This window comes from Geotrypetes seraphini, chromosome 5, assembly GCF_902459505.1.
Source record: "Geotrypetes seraphini chromosome 5, aGeoSer1.1, whole genome shotgun sequence".
Taxonomy (NCBI): Eukaryota; Metazoa; Chordata; class Amphibia; order Gymnophiona; family Dermophiidae; genus Geotrypetes; species Geotrypetes seraphini.
In genome coordinates, this window is record NC_047088.1 from 174,284,268 (window position 1) to 174,308,701 (window position 24,434).

Genomic DNA, 24,434 nt, shown 5'->3' on the forward strand with positions numbered 1-24,434 from the left:
CTGGCCAGTAGTTTCAGAGTGGTACAAGTGTTGGTACTGTTTGTACACAGGTAGGTGGTTTTTGTTTTTCGCTCTACCTTGTTCATGCTTGTTGCATTTGTTAATTGCATGTTTTCTTACAGATCAGATCAAAAGCCAGTGATCAGGGCATTCCCCGTGCCCCTCCCCTCTTGGTTTTCCTCTTTTAGGGGTTTGCATTGCTTTGGTACGAACAGAGGAGAGAGGGCACTACTCAGTAACAGGGAGATGGAGCTGAAAAAATAGACTATAGGTAAGAAGTCTATTTTTTCAGCTCCATCTCCCTGTTACTGAGTAGTGCCCTCTCTCCTCTGTTCGTACCAAAGCAATGCAAACCCCTAAAAGAGGAAAACCAAGAGGGGAGGGGCACGGGGAATGCCCTGATCACTGGCTTTTGATCTGATCTGTAAGAAAACATGCAATTAACAAATGCAACAAGCATGAACAAGGTAGAGCGAAAAACAAAAACCACCTACCTGTGTACAAACAGTACCAACACTTGTACCACTCTGAAACTACTGGCCAGAGCCCTCAGTAAATATAATATGATCTCATATAGGCCAGAAGTGGAAAGATGGAGAATGTAATCAAGAACTAAAAGGAAGTGAAGGGAAGAGGATGAAGGTTCTTGGTGATGAAGAGAGCACCAGGAGGTAAAATGTGTCCACTTCTGCTGATATAATTGCTGTGTAGATAATTTTCAGGATGCAGCAATAATAGCTTGAAAAGGATCAGAGAGATGAAAGTCTGTTGAAGTTATACCGAAAAGTACCAAGCTGTCAAGTGTAGAGACTGCAGGTTGGGATATAACATGGACCCTTGACTCAGAGTGAGCAGAGATGGAAAGATCTGTAGTGGTATCGGATCAGCCCAAGTCCTGTAACAGCTGAAATACCTGTGTCACAGCTTTGAATCTCTCCTTCCTGGATGCCATTCTGATAAGCCAGTCATCCAAGTAAGGATGTATTTGAATCCCAGCTTTGTTCTAGTACATTGCTGCTACCACCATCACCATCACCTTGGTAAAGTTACAAGGTGCAGCTGCCAACCCGAAGGGGAGCACCGAGAATTGGAAATGTCTTTCTAAGACATAGAAGCAGAGAAATCTGTGCTCCAGAAAAATAGGAATAAGCAAGCACGCCTCTTTTCGGATCCAGGGAGACACCGCTATTGATCAAGTCCCATTGGCTGCCTACTAATCATCGAATTACTTTTAAAATAGCATTTTTGGTATTCAAAGTACTATCATTTAACGAACCACAGTTCATATCTAGAATGATCACTCCATATCATTCACCTCGATCTCTCCGATCGTCATCTCAAGTTCTACTATCGGTTCCGTCTTTAAAAATTGTGGGTACAAGGAGAAATTAAATGTTTTCTGTCATAGCTCCTCAAACCTGGAACGCTCTGCCACTCTTTATCAGAAAAGAAAAGGATCTCATCTCTTTTAAAAAACTTTTAAAAACATTTTTATTCAATGATGCTTTTATTAATTAAACGATCAAGCCAATGTACACTTTTACAAAATAATTTTTTTTTTCCGCCTACTGTCTTCCCCCTTCCTTGTGTTTTTACCCCCTTTATGTTTTTCTGACTGAGATAATTGTAACTTTTTTTCCCTTTTATATCATGTTTGTCACTAAGCCACATGTATAAAGAAACCTTATAAATATCCTGACTTTTTACTTGTCTTAATAATATTTGTTTTCTAAAATGATGTTTTAAAATTGTCTGTTTCCCCATAAGTTGTTTTTAAAATTGTTCATCGCTTAGAATGTTTTATATAGGCGATTTATCAAATAATAAACTTGAACTTGAACTTGTATTCCCCAGGAGCTATCAAGGCAATGACCAAGTGCACAGTCTCCATCTGAAATGTGGGTACTTTCAATTATTTATTGACAGACTTCATATCCAGAATGGGTCTCCAGTCATCTGAGTCAGAGTCTTTCTTGAGCACAATAAAGTATATGCAGTATCTGCCCGAGCCTGATTCATCCACTAGGACTTTCTCTATCACCTGTATTTGCAACAGGAGCTGTACTGTATCTCACATTCTGGCCACCTTTTCCCAGCCTGCCAGCTGGTGAATCCATGAAGAAAGATGAAAGAACTTGAGCTTGTAACTTTCTCAAATGATATCCCAGCACCCAGTTGTCTATACAAATGTGTTTCCAGGCTTCTCTGAGCTCTGCAAGTCTCCTCCCTATCTGGGGCCAATCAGAGAGACCTGGTGTCATAGAGACTTCTTAGAGGTGGCTGCAGTGCATCATCTGAACCTGAGGGTTGGCAAGCGGATCCAAATCTCTGCCTAGATCAGACATAGGCAACTCCAGTCCTCGAGGGCCGGAATCCAATCGGGTTTTCAGGATTTCCCCAATGAATATGCATGAGACCTATTTGCAAGCACCGCTTTCAATGCATATTCTTGGGGAAATCCTGAAAACCCAACTGGATTACAGCCCTCGAGGACCAGAGTTGCCCATGTCTGGCCTAGATGCTTGAAAGGATCTCTGAGCCAAGGAACTCTAAGTCTTGACTGCTTGTAGCTTCAAAAGGGGCTACAATTTGATCCCCTCAGGGCCCAAGGTTTACTATCTGGCAAGGACTAAGGACATCAATCCATTACACTGGATATCAGATTGTCCAGTCCCTTTACTAAGGCTTCAAACTGCCTTTTCATAAGGAGATCCAACCTATGGTCCTGAGAATCTTTCAAGACCATTTCCTCTTCGCTCAGTAGTGAAGTGCATTTTATCAATTGCACCACCAGGGAATCCACCTCTGGCAAGATAAAATATTGCTGGAACTCCTGAGCCATAGGATAAAGTCTTGTCAAAGTCCTGGCCCCTCTCAAAAGGACCTTTGGATATATCCCAATGCTCCATCAGCACCCTAGTCATCTCTGGATGCACTGGAAAACATAACATAACATTTCAGATCTATGCAATTTAACATTATTTAAGAGAAAATGAGCCATCTATAGCGAATTATTAAAAAATAATCTTTCAGGAACTTCATATAAGTTTTTAACAATTTCCTAAAATTCATACAAGATGTGAAAATCTGTATCCCAGGTGGCAGCTTGGCATGATAACAAGATTATTTTATCTTTTGTAATGACAGCCACTGACCAATAGAAAAATTGAATAATGATGATATGCGGAATGAACAACTAGAACTAGGAAATTTGAAGTTATCCATCAATTAAATGGGGGCCAAACTATATAGCACTTTATATCACAAACATCCAAACTTAAAAAGCACTCTAGCCTCGACAGGGAGTCAGTGTAATTCCCTGTAATAAGGCATTATATGATCTGTTTTTTACAATCTAAAAATCAAACTGCTGTATTTTATATCAAAGTCAGATTTTTACGGTATCCTCCCAAATGAACAATATTACAATAATCTAAAATACTTAACACAAGTACTGGACCAGTAATTTGAAAAGACTGTCATTAAAATAGGGCCTGATTGCACGAAGCTTCCAGAGCATTTTAAAAAAAAAAAACCCCAAACATTTTCAAACTAAGGCATCCACCTGTTTTGTCATAGATAAATTTCTATCCAGATGGACTCCCCAATATTTAATGGTTGAAAAACGATTCTCTTCCTCGATTTTGGTTGGAGAGGACAAGAACTTTGGGGTTTTTTTTCTGAGTTGAGTTTTTAGTTTTTAATCCTTCATCCAGTTGTCAATCAAGGTTATCGAAGATATGAATTGTGAAACCATAGAAGGTTGTGAGGAAAGGAGAATTACAATGGTTATGTCGTCAGCATAAATATATAATTTTATTCCCAGATTTGACAATCTTGTTCCCACTGATGCTAAATATTGAAAAGTAATGGGGAAAGAGGGGAGCCCTATGGACCACCACAGGGATTACTCCATGTTCCTGAACAAGAGTTTTCAAAATGGACTTGGTAGGTACAAGATTGCAGGTGAACTGAGATTTGGGACTGTTGTGCAGTGAATGCTTGCAAGGCCTCCAAATCAAGCTCCTGCAGAGAAACTGCAATTATCTCATTTTAAGTCCGTAGGCTTAAAAAGTCTGCACACTGCAGGGTCTTTGCCCTGGTCTAACTGCGCCAGAGACTCCTGGCTGGACGTGCCTACTTGAGACCCTGTGTCTCCTAGAAAGGAGACAATTTAGAGCACAGATGGATGGAGAGTCCTGTCCCCAATCTTCCCAGTCCTCCAACAGGGCTTTAGAGTCCTGTCCCCCCTCTGGCTGTGCAGGGACCGATCTTTTCTGAAGCAAACTCTCCTACTCTCTCAACCTTCCTGAATTGTCCCTGATTCAGGGGGACACTAGGCATTTTATAATTTTAAATAAACACCATACATTAAAGTCACAACCTCTGAATCAAAAACCTGGCTGGGGATATCAGGACCTCTGTTCCTTTAAGTCCCTTCCCTGTAGTTGAGGCATCCACACAGTTTTGTTTCGTTGGCGGAAATTCAATGCTCACCAAGGGCTCCAGGAGGGCTTTATGACCCACCTCTCATACCCTTTGGGACTCTAGGCCTCTGAAGGGACCAAGAGAGGCTAAGCCCACAACTTTGTCCCCCTCATATGCCCCGCAGTACATGGGCACTCCTCAGGCAACCATCCAGTATTAGGCATCATAGTAGAAAGGCCTGGAGAGTCCATCCCCAATCGATTATTAGGCAAACTGAACAGTTTTGAGGCAGATGGGAGGCTTTTAAAATAAAATCGTGAAAAAAACCCAACACACCCAAAATGGCTGCGGAGGCAGTGAATTTGCACCAAAAGGCCTGGGAAGACACCAAACAAAAAAAAATTTAGAAATTGAGAATTCAGGGGTAGAAGACCCTCAAGGAAGCCCCAGGAGTGCTTAAAAACCCCTAATTCAAGCTCGATAATCTTCTGTTAGTCCGCAGTCTCGGTGTTGTGGAAATCCACATCTTTTCTGAACACATGCTCCATCTCCTTAGCCTGAGAGTTAGTAAACTATCCTAGTTTCAATCTCTGTAAGCAGCACGAGCAGAAGTCTTTTGGAGTTGCTCCGCTTCTTGTTTATTTTTGTTTAAAGTTCCTTCTTTTGGTGGCTTCAGTGCCTTGAGACCCCTCCCTGGTGGTCCCCTGTCAGAGAAAAGGAAGCAGTCCTGCGATGCTGGATTGCAGCTTTACAGAGAAACTGGTGGATCTGTGGAGCCAGCCTGCTGTGTGCCACCTTCTTCACCCTTCCCGTGGAAGTCTGCTGGCCAGTGACTGTGTCACTAAGGCCAGTGATTGTGTCACAGGTTTCTAGTAAGTCTGGACAGAAAAACGCACCCAGGTTTCAAGGTACAGGCTGCCTTTCCTGCCCCCGACCATGTGGCAGAGGATCCGCGTGGGGGCAGAGGTTGTGGTCAGTCTCTGGCTGGCTGGGAGTCCGAAGATCTTCAATTCTGTGCAATTTGGAACTGTTTATGAGGCATGAAGTCCTTTTTCTCCACCCAGCTGATTTAAAAATGCTGACAGGCAAAGGCACTACAGAAACTGCGACTACCTCCATTATTTCCTATGGGAACTTCAGGGGTGGCTTGTCCATTGATTTAAACTTCGTTTTTCACAGTTTTTATGGGAAGGTTCAGGTCCCTCACCTCCCCAGACCCCAAATTATTTTTGGTTTTATTTTTGTCATTTTTTGCGTGAATTTGTGATGGCGGTCATCTTTGATTTTAAAAATCGATCTTTTTTTCTAACTTTAAAAAAAAATATTTTTATTAAAAAAACAATGCACAAAAGAAATAAGAGTCTATACAGAAAAATTCAAAGGGCAGTATAGCTAAATAACAGTCAACAATGTAGATGCTGTCGAAAGTACAAACATGAGCATCTCCTATGCAAGTTCTCATTTTTGGTAATACAAAATCCCTCCCATCCCCCCAAACCCATCCCTGGACTCTAACCCATTCTAAAAGGAACTCCAACACTCTAGATAACCAGCTTTCCAGCTAGTTGCACCCTTCTTATGCATTCTCTCCAAGACATGCTAGCCCGCCATTGTTGTACGGTAGGGCGTGTGTTTCCCACCCAATGTTGCAGAATAAGCTTTTTAGCAAGTCCAAGGGCCACCAATAAAAAGTGCCGATGGGGCTCCGCAATAAATGCCTCAATCAGGGACTCGTGACACCCAGCAGCAAAGTCTTACAGGACCACTCTAAAGACTGACCTATGATACCCTCCACCGTCTGCAGTACTTGCACCCAAAGAGTCCCCAAAAGAGAACATTCCAAGAAGTAATGCACCATCGTACCCCGAAAGGCCGGACAGCGAGGGCAAAAAGCATCGGGCCATAAACCCATCTTGTGCCCCTTACTTCTTGCGAGATAGGCCTTATGCAGAATATTAAGATGCACCTCATGTAGGCCCACATTGGGGAGGCCCCATCACTCTCCGCAAAGCATAAGGACTCCCCAGCCTCTAATCTACTGAATTTGTTCCACAATTGTGCCGGTCAGTAACCATATACTGCATGCCATAGCACGCAGTGGGAGGGGGCAGGAACTTCGGATTTGGCCTCCATGGTCTCATGAGCTGAGGAGCCGACCTGGGTTCATGAATTTGGTAAAGAATTTCATCCAGCAGTTCTACTGGTTTCTGGCACAGAACACTGGCAAAGTCTGAGGACTCTTGTGGTGGAGCGCAAGTGTCTCAACAGCTCCCTGTCATGGGACATGGGATGTGACTTTTCACCTGAATTTATTCGGCTTCTCTGGAAAGCTTTTTCCATGGACCCAGCATGTTCAACTTGGCCAGTGGGCACGGCAGAGCCGTCTTAACCTGTTACGGTGGTGGTGAAACTTCCTGTTTGTGAGTCCTCTTGTCCTGCCATGGCGAACCTTAATTGCATCAGCTGCCATTCTGATACTATGCCCATCATATCTCCCGACACTGCTTCTGAGGGACTAGTCACCTCAGTCGCCCCGAGAGTCCAGATTTGGGGGATAACCAAACATTTCACTTCATGGCACCTCCAACCTCTAAGACAGTTTCCTATGAAGCTCCCTGGTATTCCACCTACCACTGTGACCTTAAACGAGATTGTAGAAGACTAGAATATAAATGGAAAAACATAAAATTAGAGGATGATAAATTAATTTGGAGAAGAAAAATCACCGAGTATAATCAGGATCTAAACAGAACCCATAAAATGTATTATGGAAACAAAATAAGTAGTTCCAATGATCAAAGTAAGGTTTTATTTAAACTCTGGAAATCTCTTACTAGCACAGCTACAACTTGCTCAACTTGATTACTGTAATTCTTTATGTCTGAACTTATCAAAACTGATCAAAAAATAGCAGTTACTCCAGAACACTGTGGTTAGATTAATTTTTGGGCTAAAAAGATATGAACCTGCTGCATTAGCATAGAAAAATCTTCTTTGGTTATCAGTTGAGAGGCGAATAAGGTTTAAATCAGCTTGCATAGTTCATCGTATATTACAGACTGACTTCAGATAATTTGATTTTCTCATTTACATTATTCTTCCACCAGATTATGTAGTACTTTATTACTACATTTTCCATAAATTAGAGGAGTACGCTGTAAATAACAGCTCAGCTACTCTTTTGCATATATTGCCATTACAATTTGGAATAATCTACATGTTTACATTAGGACAGATATCAATTTAAGGTTTAACAGTTGTAACATCATTTGTGCTTTGAGTGACATAGCCAGTTTGATCTCTTCCAGAATCAATTTGTTAGTTCTGTCAGTCGACAGCATGCATAAAATCCTTCTCCAGCACCAAAGCTCAAATGAGTTATAAATAGGTTAAATATATTGACTAATTAATACAAGAGAAAAAAAGGATCTAGATATTAAGAACACACAGAAATCCAAGATCAATTATTCACTAAATGGAAAAAAAGGGATAAATTCTAGGGAATACCTGGATTACTTAGTACTTGAGAAATACAAACCCTATAATTCTTCTCTCAGAATACTCCTTTCTTTTGTTTATTAATGGTCCAGAAAGGTTGAAGAAAGTTCTTCTCCAGCAGATATGATTAGGTCCAGATGTATGGAGAACAGTAGCTCTACTCAGAATACTGCAGGAAGCAAAACACCTGAAATAAAGGAGGGAGAGATGGTCAATGTGGTTTACCCATTATCCACCATGTAAGACTCCTCAAAGCCTCAACATCTTTATTCTATACCAGGGGTTCTCGCAATCTTCAGGACACACTCAGCCAGTCCGGTTTTCAAACTATCCACAATATACATGAGAAAATCTGCAAACAACAAATATGAGGGCTGTTCAAAAAGTATCAGACCTTAATTTTTCTTGCGTAAACAAATAAAGCTAGGGAGGTGTGGTTTGGTCCACATATGTAGGCGACCCTAATGCGCATGCTTGAATTTTTTCCTGCCTACAGAAGCTGTCAGTCGCCGGCAGGCCGCTAATGAGTGAGGAACTGTAAGTGAGCGCCGTCTGATTTTCATTTTTGACAAAATGACAGAAAAAGTTGAACGCTACTGCATTAAATTTTGTGTAAAGCTTGGCGATTCCCAAGTGGAAATGATCCGCAAGATTCAACAGGCCTTCGGGGATGAAGCAATGGGCACCACACAGATAAAGGAGTGGTACAACCGCTTCAGAGATGGTCGCATATCAGTGGAGAGTGAAGCACATTCTGGTAGTCCCTCAACATCCAGAAACGAGATAGTCATTGACCAAGTGAGGAACCTGGTGATGCAGGATCATCAAATCACCAAGGGGTACTACCAAGAGGTTCTGCGTCATTTTCGTAACGCTGCGAGATGCAAACGGCTGGACCTGTGGGCAGTGGGCAACTCCATCACGATAACACACCTGTCCATTCTTCACATTTGATACGGAGTTTCTTGGTCAAACAATACACCTGTGATTCCTCAGGCTCCCTACTCTCCCGATATGGCTCCATGTGACTTCTGGCTTTTCCCCAAGCTTAAAATGCCCCTGAAAGGGACCAGATTTCAGTCAAGAGAAGACATCATGCAGAATGTGACGGACCAGTTGCGAGCAATCTTAAAAGAGGCGTTCCAGCGCTGCTTCCGACAGTGGCAGAGCCCAAGGGGACTACTTTGAAGGAGATTAGTATAAGATTGTTGTATCTGAATACGAGTATTTTTTTATGAATAAAAGGTCTGATACTTTTTAAACAGCCCTCGTATGAGGAGCTGGAGTAAATAAACCAATACATTAACATAAAAGTTCACCTCCAGTATAATTAACCAAACAACTTGCCATAAATTTTAGATATCATCTAATCTAGAGTGACTATCAGGAGGAAAAAGCCTCAGAGCTACAAAGGAAACTTTCCCTATTGTAGCAGTGAAAAGTGAAGCTGTGAAACTGGTTCACTTTCACACTTCTATCATGGGTAAAAAACCTCTTGTTCATATACACTTATTGTCATCAAACTACAAACAAGCATTGTTTTTTCCATATTGTGCTGTGCCTTGCAATTCGTGCTCTGGGTGGACAAGAATTATTCAATACTTTGGTATGCTATTTCCACAAGAAATAAGTGGGTATGTATATCGAGAGTATAGAACTTATCACTTTCGCCGATGATGACCAACTTTTCACAACATAATTGTCGCTGTTTCAGGGCTCCAGAAAGCAAGCTTCCGAAAACGGCTCTTAAGGCCTAGTCCTTCTTTACCTTGTCTTCTTTTCTCTTTTTTAATATTTTTTACCAAGTAAAAATGCTAAGCTCCTGCTGTTAACAACTAGGTTGAAAAGGCTGTGCAAATCAAGGACAGGAGGGATCCAAAAGGCAGGAGGAAGAGGCTGGCACCAGCAATCATGCACTCCAACGGGCCACTCTGGGGAGCTCAACTGGGAATCAGTCACCAACTGGAATAGGAGCAGCCTAACCAGGCACAGAGCTGAAAGCCATGTCTATCCACCAGTTTGGAGATAGAAAATACTGAGGAGCTAGGAGGGAGGCTAGGAAGGAACTATATCTCATAGCTCTTCAAGTATGTTCTATCGCTACCTGCTGGTCGATGGATATAACTACCCACTGGTTTGGAATAGTGGGAAAGACGCTATGGAAGAGGGGCAGTTTCTTGAAAATTGGAGACCATTCATTGAAGTGCATCAACGTTTCCCACTTTCTCCTTCACTTTTTAGTTTGTTACTTCAACCTCTTATATTTAAAAACAACTCAGTCGAGAGTGACCACATCTGTAAACGATATTACTGTCACTCTTCCATTATCCAAATTATGGTCAGAGACATTAGCTAATATCCAAAAATGTGTGCATATTATTGAAGATTGGTTTTGCACTTATTTAATTTGAAAAGAGGAGAGCAAACCAAAATATTTATGGCTTGGCCCCTCTGACACAAGAAATATTGATAATATAAGTTTTGATGTTATCAATTTCTGTTAGTTTTTCATTCTAAAGTTTTGGGGAGTTGAGAGCATGGAGGATTTGATTTAAACCAGAATCAATTAAATCACTAGTCAGAAAGATGATTTAAACCATGGTTTTCTACTTGATGAAGGTTTCATTTTTTGGAAAATAACTTTTCAGATTAGTTTTAGAGTTACAGTAGACTTTCATTTAACCAGCACCCATGGGGATTGATAGTTGCCAGATAAATGTAGTTTCTGGTTGCTTGAGAGTTACTATTAAAAATAGGCCTAACTAATACTATACCCCATATCATAAACTGCTCCAGACAAACTATTGGACATGTGGTAGACAAAGCGTGGGCGTACTCAGGTGTGGCATACCAAGTTTACTCTTAAATTTCCACCAGAAATAGATTTCATTTTTAAAGTATTACAGTATTTCTTACTTTTTTTTCTGATTGCTTGAGTTCCGGTTAACAGTCTACTGTATATATCAAAATTACTGATTTGGTTATACTACTAGAAATGAAGAGATAAATAATTCTGATGTTATTGTAAGGTGAACTATATCCAGTTTACCAGGTTAATCATTCATATTTGAATAAACTTTTCTGCTGTATGCTATTGAAAGGAAAAAATAAAAAATAAAATCACCCATTACCATAATTTAAATAGTTTTTTAAACCAAAACAACAAATGTAGAGGAACTTCATTAAAGTATTCCCAAACTGAGTCTCTCTTACGGCCTGCTATCATGTTTTCTCCTCCAAGAAGAGAATAGATAAAACCTCAGGCTATACCTGCCCTAGATCCCATTGGAGATTTCCTAGGGTTCTTTATTATGATCCGAAGTTTTACGATTACCTTATTAGAAAATGAAGCCTCTGGAACAGTGTGAAGGATTAATGAAAAGAAAATTATCAGGCAAGAACTAAATTTCTCCTTTCATAGCATCCTTCCCATTATTCCAGACTAGTGGGATGTTTCAAAGACCCCATTAAGGAAGGAAGAAGGGGGCTGCAGCTCACAACAGTGATGCCCCAAACCTGGCATCAGAGTGTGCTGCCACATCTACTCGGTAATGCATGACAAAGGTAATCGCATCTCATCCAGGTTTAGTCATTCTAGTGCAGGGGTAGGCAATTCTGGTCCTTGAGAGCCACAGGCAGGTCAGGTTTTCAGGATATCCACAATGAATATGTACGAGATAGATTTGCATCTCAAGGAAGCAGTGCATACAAATCCATCTCATGCATAATTATTGTGGATATCCTGAAAACCTGACCTGCCTCCAAATTGGCCGTGAAGGCCCTGATATGTGGATCTGATTCAGTTCCTAAACGGCTAGCCCCTTACCACTGCCTCCCGGTCAGGGGCTGCTTCACCAGGGGCTTGTCACTTGAGAAGTCGTGATTGAGGAACAAGGAATACTCTGAGGAGGTAATTGCCACATTGCTGCAAGCCATAAAAAGAGTTCCACTCCAACTGCTTATACTCAAGTGTGGAGGACCTTCGAGGCTTGGTATGTCGAGGCAGTGGTATAGCTAATCTCAGCCACGATTTTTCACATCCTGAAGAGTCTGGATAAGACGTTAGCGTTGGGGGTCACTGAATGTTCAACTTGCGAGTTCTCTTGAGGCCTGCGAAAACTCACAACAGCCAATCACTAGTGGCTCTCCACAGGGCAAGAGCATGGGAAGACCACTCCTTCTCACTGCTGGACCACCAGGAAATGTAAAAGGTACACGGAGAAGGCAAGTAAAGGAAGGCACAGTCGCTCGGGACAGGAGAAGGGGGATTCCTCCTGTCCCGGCCCACCACTAGACCACCGGGGATTTTAAAGGTATGCAGGGGAGGTGGGGAAAAAAGTTTTTCCCCTCAGGTATTAAGTGGTTTATAATACTAACTACACTTCTCCCTCTGTATTCGCTGTGCTAGGGGATTAACAGACCCATGAATACAGAAAAACCGTGAATAACTTTTTAATATGTTATTCACTGTTTTCTATTAAAAAACATTGTGAATATGGTGAAACCGCAAACATGGTGGGAGACCTGGCCTGTTCTTGAAGGAGAGGCAAAACATGGTGAAGAAAGTGCTGGGAATCAGCAATTTTCTCTGTAAACGCTTGGAATTAGCAATTTCTCTCTGCAAGCTGATGTAATTGGGTGAGGAACCAGCAAGCTGAAAAATCGTGAATAATTTAAACTGCGATTGTTGAAACCACGAATACGGAGGGAGAAGTGTATAGGCATTGAGCTATTCTCTCTGTCCCCTGTCCCAAACAGGCTCACAATCTAATTAAGCATACAAGAGAAGACATCACTAACATTACAGAGATATACTGTATAATAAGAGGGAGGAAAAAAAGTACCCTATGGAAAGTAAAGAACATTGAAGGCAAAGAAAAAAAAAAAAAACACAACTCAATATCCAAGGGGGCTGGGTACTTGAATATTAAACTCCTTGGTTTATATTTGAGTCAACCTTTTTGCCTTCTTTTTTTTGGGGGGGAAGGGGCAGGTGGTTACCTTGATTTATATTTGGATCGGCTTATATTTGAGTATATATGGTAACTGTTCCCAGCAAAGAAAGGTGCATGCCATTACTGGCCTCCCAAAGTGACTCCAATATCACTACAGCTATTTTTTCTTGAAAAACAGACAGGTGAAGGAAGCCATAAAAGAAAAGAAGGGCTCTTTCAAAAAAAGGAAACGCATGAAAACAACTGAAGCTTGGAACAAACATAAAGATGATCAGAAAAAATGTCACAAGGCGGTGAGGAATGCCAAAAAGGGCTATGAGGAAAAAATAGCGCAAGAGGCCAAAAACTTCAAACCCTTCTTTAGATACGTGAAAGGGAAAGAACCCGCAAAAGAGGCAGTGGGACACCTGGATGACCAGGGAAGAAAAGGGTACATCAAGGAAGATAAACAAATTGCAGACAAACTAAATTCCTTCTTTGCATCCGTCTTTACGAAGGAAGGCACCGCAACAATACCAGAAGCAGTTAAAGTGTTTAGAGGAGTAATAGAAGACAGCCTCACCACAGTTGAAGTGAACTTGGAACAGATATACTACCAGATCGACAAACTTAAAAGTGACAAATCCCCTGGACCGGATGGAATTCACCCGAGAGTCTTAAAGGAGTTGAAGGTTGAAATCGGAGAGTTATTGCAAAAACTTGCCAACCTGACAATCAAAACTGGACAAATACCAGACGACTGGAAGAAAGCAAACGTCACGCCAATTTTCAAAAAAGGATCGAGAGGAGAACTGGGCAACTACAGACCTGTAAGCCTTACGTCTGTCCCAGGAAAGATGGTTGAAGCACTGATCAAGGATAGCATAGTCCGGCACTTGGATACACATGACTTGCTGAAACCCAGTCAACATGGCTTCAGGAAAGGGAAATCATGTTTAACGAATTTACTTCAATTTTTTGAGACCGTGAACAAACAAATTGATAGCGGAAAGCCGGTGGACATAATATTCTTGGACTTCCAGAAAACATTCGACAAAGTTCCACACGAAAGACTTCTCAGGAAACTACAAAGTCATGGAATAGAGGGAGATATACAAAGATGGATAGGCAAATGGCTGGAAAACAGAAAGCAGAGAGTAGGCATAAATGGGAAGTTCTCCGACTGGGAGAAAGTGACTAGTGGTGTACCCCAGGGCTCGGTACTTGGGCCGATCCTATTTAATATTTATATTAATGACCTAGAAGAAGGAATATCTAGTGAGATCATCAAGTTTGCAGACGACACAAAGCTATGCCGGGCAATCAGATCGCAGGAGGATAGCGAGGAACTCCAGAGCGACTTGTATCAGTTAGAGAAATGGGCGGAGAAATGGCAGATGAAGTTTAATGTGGAAAAGTGCAAAGTAATGCATTTAAGCAGAAAGAACAAGGAACACAAGTATCGAATGTCAGGCGCAACGCTGGGTAAGAGCGAACAAGAAAAGGACCTGGGTGTACTGGTAGATAGGACCCTGAAGCTGTCTGCACAATGTGCGGCGGCAGCAAAGAAAGCAAATAGGATGTTGGGCATGATAAAGAGGGGAATCACGAGTAGATCAGAAAGGGTCATAATGCCGCTTTATAGAGCAATGGTCAGACCCCACTTGGAATACTGCGTCCAACACTGGAGAGGGTGCAGAGGCGAGCAACAAAGCTAATAATGGGTATGGAGAAACTGGAATACAAAGATCGACTCACAAGACTAGGATTGTTCTCCCTTGAGAAAAGGCGACTGCGAGGGGATATAATCGAGACCTTCAAAATACTGAAAGGAATTGACAAAATAGAGCAGAAAAAATTATTTACATTGTCCACTTGCACACGTACAAGAGGACACGAAATGAAGCTGAGGGGAGACAAATTCAAGACGAATATCAGGAAGTTCTGTTTCACGCAGAGAGTGGTGGACACCTGGAATGCTCTCCCCGAAGAGGTTATTGCACAATCGACCGTCCTAGGATTTAAAAGCAAACTAGATGCACATCTCCTTATGAGAGGCATAGAAGGATATGGGTGACTACAAATTATGCCAGGTGTAAACCTGGGAGGGCCTCCGCGTGTGCGGATTGCCAGACTTGATGGACTGAAGGTCTGATCCGGAGATGGCGCATCTTATGTTCTAAAAGCTATTGTTCAAAAAGTGAAACCTTCATCTGGTTGTAAATATTAACATTATGCCAGCAAGAATGGAGTCTCTGTAGAAAACTGATTTAAAATCGAGTGACATCCACACACCTTGTGGCACTTTGTTCAGGGAGGATCAGGATGGGGGTTTAGAAGCTGGTCTGCTTTTGTCAACACTGCTATGTTTTGGGAAATTGGGTGAGGGGGGAAGGGTGTAGATCAGGGGTGTCCAACCTGCGGCCCCGTGAAGTATTTTGTGCGGCCCCGGTCGAGGGCGATGCAGTGTTTTTCTCTTCTGCCACCGGGTGTTTACTGTCTTGCCGGCTCCCTCCTCTGTCTTGCTGCAGCGTTTGCACGGCCCCAGAACATTTTTTTTTCAGCCAATGCGGTCCAGGGAAGCCAAAAGGTTGGAAACCTCTGGTGTAGATAGTAGGGGGGGGGGGGTATAGACATGCGATAGAGCTACTGCATTCTTGGATTTCTTTGCTTGTTTTTTGTTGTCATTAATTCAGTCCGTTATGTATTTTTGTTCTTTTCAAAGCATTGCTTCGGTAAGAAGCGGTACCCATGTTTGTTCATGTTGTATCAAGGTGTAGTTTTCACTCCAATTGTTGATGTTAGAGGGGATGGGGGGACAACAATATAGAGTATTATCTAAATGAGGACAAGGTTGTCTTGCTAGTATATCTTTATTGCTGTTCTCTTGCATAGCCATCAATAAAAAATGTTGAAACATAAATCAAGTCTGACTAGTGGTTTAAACTGATTTTATTTAAATCCAAATTCACCTTACCCACATTGCACCATCTCTTAGAACTTAAGTGATTATAAAATTTAGAACAAACGGATCAGAATGGGCATCACCTTACTCTTGGGTTTGAAGCATGGTAACTTACTTCTACACCACAAGGAGGGTTGTACTAGGGGTGTTCAATAATTTATCTACCTCAGCAGGAAAGAAGAGTTTACACATCCCCACTAGGACAACTAGAAATTGTAATCTTTTTGCCTAGGATCACTGATTGCAAATACAGGTCCTTTCTGGACAGAACTTTTAAGTTTCAAGCTAGTAAACAACAGACCTGGCTAGGAAATTACATCAACATAGCCAGGTTGACCTACGGTGTATTTCGGAAAGAAATTAAGACAGTACTGTTCAACAGATTTATCTCCTAATCAGATACCATTTTAAAACTATTAACACCATACTGATAACTTTGAGAAATTTGTGTATTTTTACTATTTGTATTCTGTAATTCGCTGAATGTCCAGCGATATTTTCGCTATTTTTATTCTGTAATTCGCTGATTGTCCAGCTCTCTTCAGTGTAAACCGCCTAGAAGTCGTAAGATTGTGGCGATATAGAAAAAAAAATTGTTTTTCAATATAGTCCCCTAATAGCGCCTTACACTTCATCCACTTTTCCTACAACGATTTAAATCCCAGCTTCCTTAACATCTTCATCATTTGAAAAAAACGCTGTCCACAGAGAGATTTCTTCAAAACTTGGAACAGAAAATAATCCGAGGGAGCAAGGTCAGGATTGTAGCTGCTGAAACCCATACTCTCGGACGGTAGCCTGTAATTGTTGTGAAATGTGCACTGTCAGTTTTCCTCGTCTTTTCTCCTTGATAATCTCCCACAAAGCGATCATTGTGCTAGGTGTAACTCTCCCCAGTTATGGTTGTCTTATGTGGCATGAACTCCAGAAGCAAAAGTCCATCATCCCAGAAGACAGTTGCCATGACTTTGCTGCAGATTTTTCTGTCTTGAACTTTTTTGGGGTAGGGGATGACTTGTGCTTCAAAGTTTCAAGTTTATTAAAATTTTATTAATCACCTGTTATAATTTCTAGGTGATGTACAGTAAAATCAGGGAGTACATGTAATCTTTAAGGACAAACATTTCAATGACTGACAAGAACAATAAACAGACATGTTAAACAAGATGGGAGAGGGTTGAACTACAATAAGAAAAGTATACGTAAGAAGGGTAAAAAGAAAAGGAGGGGGGAAAGAAATTTAGAATTCACGGTGTTTAAGGCGCAAATCGGGAGCAAACTAAAATTAGGATGCACGAATCTGAGTAGGATTATAGCTCAAAGGCATCTTTAAAAAGGAAAACTTTTCAAAGCCCCTTTGAACTTGTATAAATTTTTTTCCTCCCTTAGATTGACTGGTAAGGAATTCCAGATTAGAGGAACTGAGTTCAAACAAGCGTGGGATGAACAAAGAGGATCTCTAATGGATATACATTGAAGGAACTAAGGCCAGTACTGAGCAAGCTTACACGATCCATGTCCTACGATCCATATCCTGTAGATGAACATTCAGTTGAGGACAGGCTGGAGAGGGCTTCGATGGCTGGGATGGTTAAGATGGGCTGGAATGAGCTTTGATGGAGACTCCAGTCAATGGAACCTAAGCACACTACTGGGCAGGGCTCTGGGTTTCTGGCCCAGAAATATCTAATAAAAAGAACCATTTAAATTAAATTAATTTATGGAGCATGTATGGTTGGGCAGACTGGATGGACCATTCAGCAGTTACATACCATAACAGGTGTTATTCAGAGACAGCAGGCAGATATTCTCGACATGTGGGTGATGTCATCCATGGAGCACCATCGCGGACAATTGAAGAGCTCAAGTTTGCTAGTGCTGCACCACGCATGCGTGTGCCTTCCCGCTTAGCTAAAGGGAGCGTCTCCTCAATGTGGTCTTCAGTTCAGATAGCTAGCAAAGAAGCCAACCCGGGGAGGTGGGAGGGTTGCGAGAATATCTGCCTGCTGTCCCTGGATAACACCTGTTACGGTAAGTAACTGTGCTTTATCCCAGGACAAGCAGGCAGCATATTCTCGACATGTGGGTGACCTCCAAGCTAACCAGAAAGGGACGGAGGGAGAGTTGGCAAATTAGGAGAACAGATTACGCAAAACCGACTGGCTGAACCGGCCATCGTTCCTGGAAAAAGTATCCAGACAGTAGTGAGAGGTGAATGTATGAACCAAGGACCACGTGGTGGCCTTGCAGATCTCCTCAATAGGCGTGGACCTGAGGAAAGCGACAGACGGCGCCATCACTCTGGCTTTATGCCCCATGACCCGACCCGGCAGCGGGAGACCAGCCTGAGCGTAGCAGAAGGAAAATACAAGCAGCCAACCAGTTGGACAAGGTACGCTTGGAAACGGGGCGGCCCAACCGATTGGGATCATAAGATAGGAAGAGCTGAGGAGTCGTCCAATGAGACTGGGTGCATTGGAGGTAAAAAGCCAACGCCCTCTTATAGTCAAAGTTCTGAAGCGCCACCTCACCAGGATGCAAGTGGGGCTTTGGAAAAAACACTGGAAGAACAATGGACTGGTTGAGGTGAAAATCCGAAACCACTTTGGGCAAGATCTTGGGATGAGTACGAAGGACCACCTTGTCATGATGAAATACAGTAAAAGGCGGGTCCGCAACCAGCGCTTGCAGCTCACTGACTCTGCGAGCAGACGTGAGAGCAACCAGGAATACCACCTTCCAAGTGAGGTACTTAAGATGAGCCTTATCAATGGGTTCAAACGAAGGTTTCATCAATTGAACCAGAACCACATTAAGATCCCAAACCACCGGAGGGGGCTTGAGTAGAGGATGAACATTGAAGAGGCCCTTCATAAATCAGGAAACCACCAGATGGACGGAGAGCGGTTTCCTATCAAGCGGCTGATGAAAGGCAGCAATTGCACTGAAGTGGACACGAATAGATATCAATTTGAGGCCAGACCGAGACAAGTGGAACAGATAATCCAGCACGGAAGGCAAGGAGGCAGATAGTGGCTCCATGCGGTGCTCAGCACACCACGCAGCAAATCTGGTCCATTTCTTGGAATAGCATTGTCGAATGGAGCTCTTCCGAGAGGCCTCGAGAACATCCCTCACCGACTGAAAGAAGTCGAAGGAGGGAGGCACGTGGAGAGGAACTAAGCTGTTAAGTGTAGAGACTGCAGATTGGGATGCAATAGCGAACCCCGACTCTGAGACAGCAGAGAAGGAAACACAGGCAGTAGCAGAGGCTCCCTGACACTGAGTTGAAGAAGAAGAGAGAACCACGGCTGCCGGGGCCAGTGAGGAGCTATCAAGATCATGGTGGTGCGAGCCGACTTAAGCTGCACGAGAGTCCTCAAGATCAAAGGAATAGGAGGATCAAAGGAAAACTGGCCCGTCCAATCCAGCAGGAAAGCATCCGCCTCGAGACGATCTGGCGAGTAAATCCTGGAACAGAAGCGAGGCAGCTTGTGGTTGAGGGGGGAGGCGAACAGATCTATTTGCGGCGTCTCCCATCGAGCAAACACCTGGCGCAGAATTTAGGAATGGAGCGACCATTCGTGAGGTTGGAGAAGACCACTCAACTGGTCCACAAGGCAGTTGCGTTCTCCCTGGATGTAGACCGCTCGAAGATGTTGTGGCTTATCGCCCACTCCCAGAGCCAAAGAGCCTCCCGACACAGAGACAGGGAACCCGTACCCCCTGCTTGTTTACATAATACATCACCGCTTAGTTGTCTGTGTGCACCAGGACGACCTGATCCTGAAGCACATGACTAAAGGCGACCAGGGCATTGAAAATGGCCTGAAGCTCCAGCAGGTTGATGTGGCCCGACGATCGGCACTTGACCAAAGACCCTGGGTCCAGAGGCCGTCGAGGTGAGCCCCCCAGGCATACGCTGAGGAGTCTGTTGCGAGGACCTTCCGCGGCGAGAAAGAGCAAACCTCTCAAAAGATTGGAAGAGCGCGTCCACCAGCGGAGTGAACGCCTTAAGGAGGGAATCACTGCAATGCACCGAGAGGCAGGATCCTGGTCCTGTCTCCACTGGGACGCAGGGTCCACTGCGGTATGCAGAGGTGAAGCCTGGCAAACGGAGTCACATGAACCGTGGAGGCCATGTAGCCCAACAAGATCATCATCTGTTTGGCGGAGGCCGTGGACTGAAGGGCGACCCTCCGGCACAGGTGGATAAGGGCAGTTTGCCGAGAACGAGGAGGCGAACCATGTCCAGCACCGCCCCAATGAACTGAGAAGGGCTTAACTGGGACTTTGGAAAGTTGACCTCGAAGCCCAGATTCTGAAGGAAGAAAATAGTCCGTTGGGTCGCTGAAATAACCCCCTCCCGCGACGGCGCTTTGACAAGCCACTCTCGTCGAGGTATGGAAACACCTGAAGACCCTGCAACCGCAGGGCCCCCGCCACCACCACGAGGCATTTGGTGAATACCCGGGGGGACGAAGCGAGTCCGAATGGGAGGACCCGATACTGCAGTTGAAGGTCTCCCACCTGAAACCGAAGGAACCTGCGAGAGGCCGGGTGGATCGGAATGCGAGTGTAGGCCTCTTTCAGGTCCAAGGAGCAAAGCCAGTCCTTCTCGTCCAGCAGGGGGTACAACATGGGAAGAGAGAGCATACGGAACTTCTCCTTGACCAGAAACTTGTTCAGATCTCGGAGGTCCAGGATAGGGCGCAGGTCTCCGGTCTTTTTGGGGACCAGAAAGTACCTGGAGTAAAACCCCGAGCCCTGCTGACACACCAGGACCTCCTTCACTGCCCGGAGACGAAGGAGGGTATGGGCTTCCTGGAGAAGAAGGGGGAGTTGCGCTTTGTTCGAGGGACACCCTCCTGGGAGCCGGGCCGCAGGCGGCGCCCGGAAATGCAGAGAATACCCCTCCCGGATGACAGAGAGGACCCAATGGTCCGCTGTGATCAGAGCCCAACAGGGCGAAAAGGCACTGAGGCGGCCCTCTATAGGCAGAGGAGAAGGCTCGAGGACGGAGGGGGCCGGCCCGCCCCAACCCAGATAGTCAAAAGGATGGCGCAGGCTTAGCCGTCGCCGGGTTCTGAGGCTTCTGAGGTGCCTCTGCTGTTGCCGACGCCGAAGAGGCAGCCTGGAAAATGCCGGCATCGACTTCTTGGGGTAGCGCCTTGGAGGCAACTTATAAGACTTCAGAGGGGCGGGCTTTGCCTTGGGCCGCACCAATGAAGCGAAGGAGCGCTCATGCTCAGAGAGGCGTTTGGTGGCCGCCTCGATAGAGTCATCAAAAAGTTCATTGCCCAAGCACGGGAGATTCGCCAGCCGGTCCTGCAGATTCAGGTCCATGTCCACGATGCAGAGCCAAGCCAATCAGCACATGGCTATTGCAAAGGCAAAGATCCTGGAGGAGAGTTCAAAGGCATCATATGACGCCTGAAACATATAAAGTCGAATCTGCGACAAGGTACCCAGGAGCCGGCAAAATTCCCACTGGCGACTGCCCGGCAAATCCTCCAGAAAAGAGGGTATAGATTTAATGCACAGTTTGAGGTAGGTGAACATGAAGTTGTAGTTCAGCACCCTATTGGCCATCATCGAGTTTTGGTACAGGCGCCTGCCAAACTTGTCCATAGTCTGACCCTCCCGGCCCAGGGGTACAGCCGCATAGACTCGTGAAGGATTGGACTTCTTCAGGAAAGACTCCACCACCAGGGATTGGTGGGAGAGTTGAGCCTTCTCAAAGCTCTTACAGGGGATTGTCGGGTATCTGGACTCCATTTTGGACGGAATAGCCGGGATAGCATAAGGAGACTCCAGATTCCGGAAGAAAGTCTGCTGCAAGACCGGATTCAAAGGAAGGCGAAGGGATTCCTTAGGAGGATAAGGAAGCTCCATCTCCTCCAAATATTCCCGGGTGTACCTGGAATCAGACTGGCGGTCCAATTGCAGCGCCTTGCCCATGTCCAACACAAATCTGGTGAAGTAGGTCAGCTTACCCGCAGAAGACCCCCCTGGGGGGAAGCCGAGCGAGACTTTGGGGCAGCAGAAAATGAGGGGGATGCCTCCCTCGAATACTGTGCCGGGGTATCAGTGTATCAGTGTCCACAAGCATGGATGGCGAGGAGGCCCCACTGAAGGAATGAGGAGTCGACGACTGCTTGCGTCAAGTAACCCGGGAAGGCGAAGACCCCAGGGTCCGAGGAACGGAGAACTGGGCAGCCCGCTCCGGTGAGCCCCAGGGAAAAGAAATCCGTCGACCCTGGAGGGAGGCGGGAGTCTTCGACCTCGGCACTCCAGAGACCAGGGCGGGAGAAGAGGGGTCAGACAGGACGAGGTCCGATGGCTTAATGGACCCCGTAGTGCAGGGGCCCGGGGACCGACATTGCCTCTGGGGAGAATTCCTGGGCCGCTTCGCAGCTCTCCACCTCGAGGACGAGGCACGTCTCGACCGGTGCTTCGCACGAGGCTGGGCGGCGGGAAAAGTCCACCTTGACAGAACCAGCGAGGAATCACTCGAGGACAAGCGTCGAGACCGACACAACATGCCTCGAGAGTCCCCAGCGTGACGCTCAGGCTGGTCCACAACCAGCGAGGTCGAGGCAAGCTGGGCCAAAACCGAGGAGATCTGCGAGGTTAAAATAGCCTTAAGCATATCCTCGAACATCGGCACGGAGACCATAGGGTTCGCACTCCAACGAGGGCAATCTCGATGTAGAGTATTCCCTTAAAGTGGAGGCATGCTTGGGAGTAGGTCTCTTCGAGGCTGACAGGACTACGCTCACTGCCTGGGTGGCCAGAGACTCTGAGGAAGGCTTCTTCGGTAGCTGAGCTGAACCTGAAAGAGGAAGAGGAGACTTACCCGAAGCCGAGGTCTTCGAAGCCAGGGCCCCTGAGGACTTCGAGGCCAAGGGAGATTTGCCCGGGACCGAGGTCTTCGAGGCCGACGTCGAGACCAAGGCCGGGGTCAAGGTCAAGACATCACCAGCTTCCATGGCTAAGAGGTCAAGGTTCTTCGCCTGACGCCAAAGAGCCTGAGGCTGAAGGGTGGTTCAACGAGGACAGGAGTCCGAGGGGTGATCGACACCGAGGCAAAGGATACACCAACGGTGCGGCTCCGTGATTGAGATAACCCGAGAGGCCGGGACAAAAGGCAAAGAGAGGGGGCCGCGGCGCAGGCGAGGCCGAGCGGCCACAAAAAGACCGGGACGCCCCGATCATGGAGAACCAAAAACAAAAGTTTTTTTTTTTTTTAGTTATACGGAATCAAAAAGAAAACAATAAAGCGCAGAGCACAGCAAATTCAGACTCGAAAACAAGAAGCCGTGGTGCAAGAAAGGCACAGGATCACAGAGAAGAGAGACAAGGCTTTCTGGCTCCACAGAAAACTAAGAACTGAAGACCACGTTGAGGAGACGCACCCTCTAGCTGAGCGGGAAGGCACACGCATGTGTGGTGCAACACTAGCAAATTTGAGATCTTCAATCAAGTTTGCTTGAAAAGCTGTACACGACGGGACTCCGTAGATGATGTCACCCACATGTCGAGAATATGCTTCCTGCTTGTCCTGAGATAAAGGTCTTTATCTGCTATCATTTACTATGTTACCGAAAATATGGATGCGCAACGAATTTTAATAACTTTTAGGGAGAGCACGAACAATAGATTTTGTGCAGTAGATCCAAGTCTCATCTTCCCATTCACTTGCTCTTCACAGAGCAACTCCAAATCTTCCCGACAGCACTGGAGTCTTGTGGCCTTCTGACAGGACATCAGCATTCTTGAAGTAACTATGGCCATGCCCAACTTTTCATGAATTACTTTTCAAACTATACCTGCTGAAGTGCCCATTTCTTCAGCTATTCGGGAAACCTTAATTCATCCATCTGACAAAATCAAAGTCCTCTAAGTTCTTGCACATTTCTGTGGACATTGCTTCCATAGGCCATCCAATGTGAGGGTTATCTTCACTGGACTCTCTATCCCACTTAAAATGCTTGCTCCAAAATTTTATTTTGTATAATGCATCATAAACTGCAGTCATGAGTTCATGAATCTCCTTTGGTTTTTTCTCTTCTTTTGTGAGAAATTTTATCACTGAATAGTGCTCAAAATCTAGCAGTTTCTCACTTGATTTGCATGAGGACTCTCCCAACATCCTGTCTCTTGGATGTTAGGCTCGCACTGAGCCACAACTGTGCGTGAGTAACCTTGAGACATATCACAACACACAGACTTGTTTCAACATGCTTGCTACTTGCTTTCATACTCAGGTAGATATTATTGAACACCCCTAGTATTTGTGAGCCCAAGATTGTACTGGTAGTAGGAAAACTGATTCACCTCCAACAAGACACCAAGATCTAGGAGACACTTTCTTCTCATTTAGTCAAATGACAGCTGCACGTGACTGGAAGTTGAGTCTCCAAGTACCTTGCATACTAAATGTTAGTTTCCTGCACTATGGTTGTTTGTACCAAGAGAATAGCTTTTACACTCTATTAATCAACAGCATTCTGTCCTTTGGGTGTGGTTAGTGGTTACAACTTAAGGAAAGGCACATGCAGTTTATATGTTGACAGTGTGATCTTAAGTGCAGTTACTGCCTACAC

The 24,434-nt window shown here is 44.7% G+C and overlaps 1 protein-coding gene across 1 annotated transcript in view; it reads right to left on the bottom strand.

Moving 5' to 3' along the window:
- COQ10B (coenzyme Q10B) overlaps positions 1-24,434 on the bottom strand; it is a 57,320-nt gene that overhangs the window by 18,694 nt on the left and 14,192 nt on the right. The window contains exon 2 of the mRNA XM_033944933.1: positions 7,967-8,113. Within this exon, the coding sequence (XP_033800824.1) occupies positions 7,967-8,113 (147 nt within the window). The remainder of the gene's footprint in view (positions 1-7,966; positions 8,114-24,434) is intronic.